At 38.2% G+C, this 2,350-nt stretch overlaps 1 protein-coding gene across 1 annotated transcript in view; it reads right to left on the reverse strand.

Moving 5' to 3' along the window:
* AGBL2 (ATP/GTP binding protein-like 2) overlaps positions 1 to 2,350 on the reverse strand; it is a 61,791-nt gene that overhangs the window by 39,620 nt on the left and 19,821 nt on the right. Inside the window, exon 4 of the mRNA XM_012645104.1 lies at positions 809 to 862. Coding sequence (XP_012500558.1) covers positions 809 to 862 — 54 coding nt within the window. The remainder of the gene's footprint in view (positions 1 to 808; positions 863 to 2,350) is intronic.

Genomic DNA, 2,350 nt, shown 5'->3' on the forward strand with positions numbered 1-2,350 from the left:
CTGTAGTCCCAGCTGTTTGGGAGGCTGAGGCAGAAGGATCACTTGAGCCCAGGAGTCTGAGGTTGCTGTGAGCTAGGCTGACACCACGGCATTCTAGCCTGGGCAACAGAGCAAGACTCTGTCTCAAAAAAAAAAAAAGAAGGAGAATTAGTCCAGAATGACAGATTCAAAATTATAAAATGTTAAAATTCTGTACATTCTATTTAATATGTAAATGTAAAGATTTACAGTAAATTAGAAGAAGCTTTAAAAAAAATTAAAGTTAATGGGTTTAAGACATATCCACAGTGGGTTACAATGAATAAAAAGTTACTTAATATGCTATATTATTTTTGTTTAAAGAGTGACAAGAGAGGGAACTTTCAATTCATCCACTAGCATTTTAGAAAAAAATTACATAAAACTTTATTAACTATAGTGAAATAATCTACAAATTAAATTTCAGGTCCATAATATAACCATTCAAAGGACAGAGAGACTTAAAAAACAAAGAGGATAGAACGGGGAGGGGCAGAAAAGGAGTGAGAAGAGGCAGGAAAGAGGAAGAACAGCTCTTGGGGAAGAGAGAATGAGAAAAAAGAGAGGAAAAGAAAGGCTTTTGGGGAGACAAAAGAAGAAAGTACACGAGAGGAAGAAAGAAAAAAATGGAAGCAAAAGGGGGAACTAAAGGGAACTGAAGGTCCCTCAATGCCCATCAGACATGAATCCCAGGCTTGTCTGGTAATTCTCAGTTTTGGTGGGGAGAACAGGTGGTGAAGACATATTCCCCTATAGCCTGAATTTTCTGGTCTGGAAGGACATGAAATACCTCTGCTTACAGCTTCTATCTGTTTGTGCACAGCTGCAGATAAACAGGTAGACCCTGAAAAGAGGAAGAAGGAGGTACCGTTTGTCCTAGGAATTTTTGTCTTTCTCTTTTCCACCCACTGTCCCATCCTTTCTTACCTCCCATGCCCACTTTGGAGCCCTGTATTTTTACCTATCTAAATCTTTTCCCCACAGTTTAATGGGGGGAAAGGTGGAGTTAGGCAATAAACATTTGAAAAGTACTCATAACTAAAGAAATATAAATCAAAGTGACAAGGAGAGACTAGTATTTTTACCTAATGAATAGGAAAGACATTTATGTGTTTTCACAATCATCCTGGCAAAGGTGTCAGTAAACAGGTACTCCTAGAACCTGCTAACAAGAGGGCAAATTGGTACAAACTGTCCAGAACACAGTTTGACAGTATCTAATAAGATTTATAATATACACATTCTTAGATCTAGCAATCCCACAGCTAAGAATTTACCTTAAAGATTTTCTCATGAAAGTTCATCAGGATACATATACTCATTGCATATAAAGATGCTCATTGCAGCAATGTACAAATAACAAGAAAGTGGAAACAAAGAATCCATCAAAAGGGGAGCTTAAATAATTGTGCCATCTTAGCGAGATGGAATAGGTGCCTTTTAAAAGAATGAGGTAAAGCTGGGCACAGAGGCTTTATTTCATTCCCACCTACTCAGGAGCCTGAGCCAGGAGGATTGTGTGAGCCCAAGAGCTCAAGACCAGCCTGGGCAATAGTGAGACCCTGACTCTACAAAAAATAAAATTAAAAAAAAATTAGCCAGGTGTTGTGGAACACACCTGTAGTCCCAGCTACTCAGAAGGCTAAGGCAGGAGGATCACTTAAGCCCAGGAGTTTGAGGTTGCAGTGAGCTATGATCACGCCACTGCACTCTAGCCTGGGTGACAGAGTAAGCCCTTGTCTCAAAAAGAATGAGGTAAATTTTTTTGGTGCTTATATATCTCTACGATGTATTATTAAACAAACCAAAAAAAAATCAAAGAAGGTTGCTTATAGGATCCTCTGTGTGCAATTATTTAATAAAAAAAGTAAAAACATGTAGATACTTGAGGATATATTCCTTTCCTTTCTTGAAAAGAATTATAAAAATAGTGGGTCCATTAAGGGTAGACAGGAAGGGCTTTTAGTTTTCATTTTGGGCTTTTTTCTACTATTTGAACTTTCTAACCTTATACTGTATATTTCTTTCTTTCTTTTTTTTTTTTAACAAGCAGATTATAACCCATTATTTTTTTCCTTTGTACTTTTCTGGTTCAAAAAAAAAAAAGAAAAGAAAAACCAACAAGGCTGGGTTACAGTGGCTCATGCTTGATTACCATAGTGAGACCCCATCTCTACAAAAAACAGAAAAATTAGCCGGTGTGGTAGCACACACCTGTAGTAACAACTACTCAGGAGGCTGAGGCAGGAGGATCTCTTGAGCCCAGGAGTTGAAGGTTGCAGGGAGCTATGATGATGCCACTGTACTCTAGCCTGGGCAATAGAGCAAGAAC

Source organism: Propithecus coquereli, unplaced genomic scaffold (assembly GCF_000956105.1).
Source record: "Propithecus coquereli isolate 6110/MARCELLA unplaced genomic scaffold, Pcoq_1.0 Scaffold227, whole genome shotgun sequence".
In the NCBI taxonomy this organism is placed as follows: domain Eukaryota; kingdom Metazoa; phylum Chordata; class Mammalia; order Primates; family Indriidae; genus Propithecus; species Propithecus coquereli.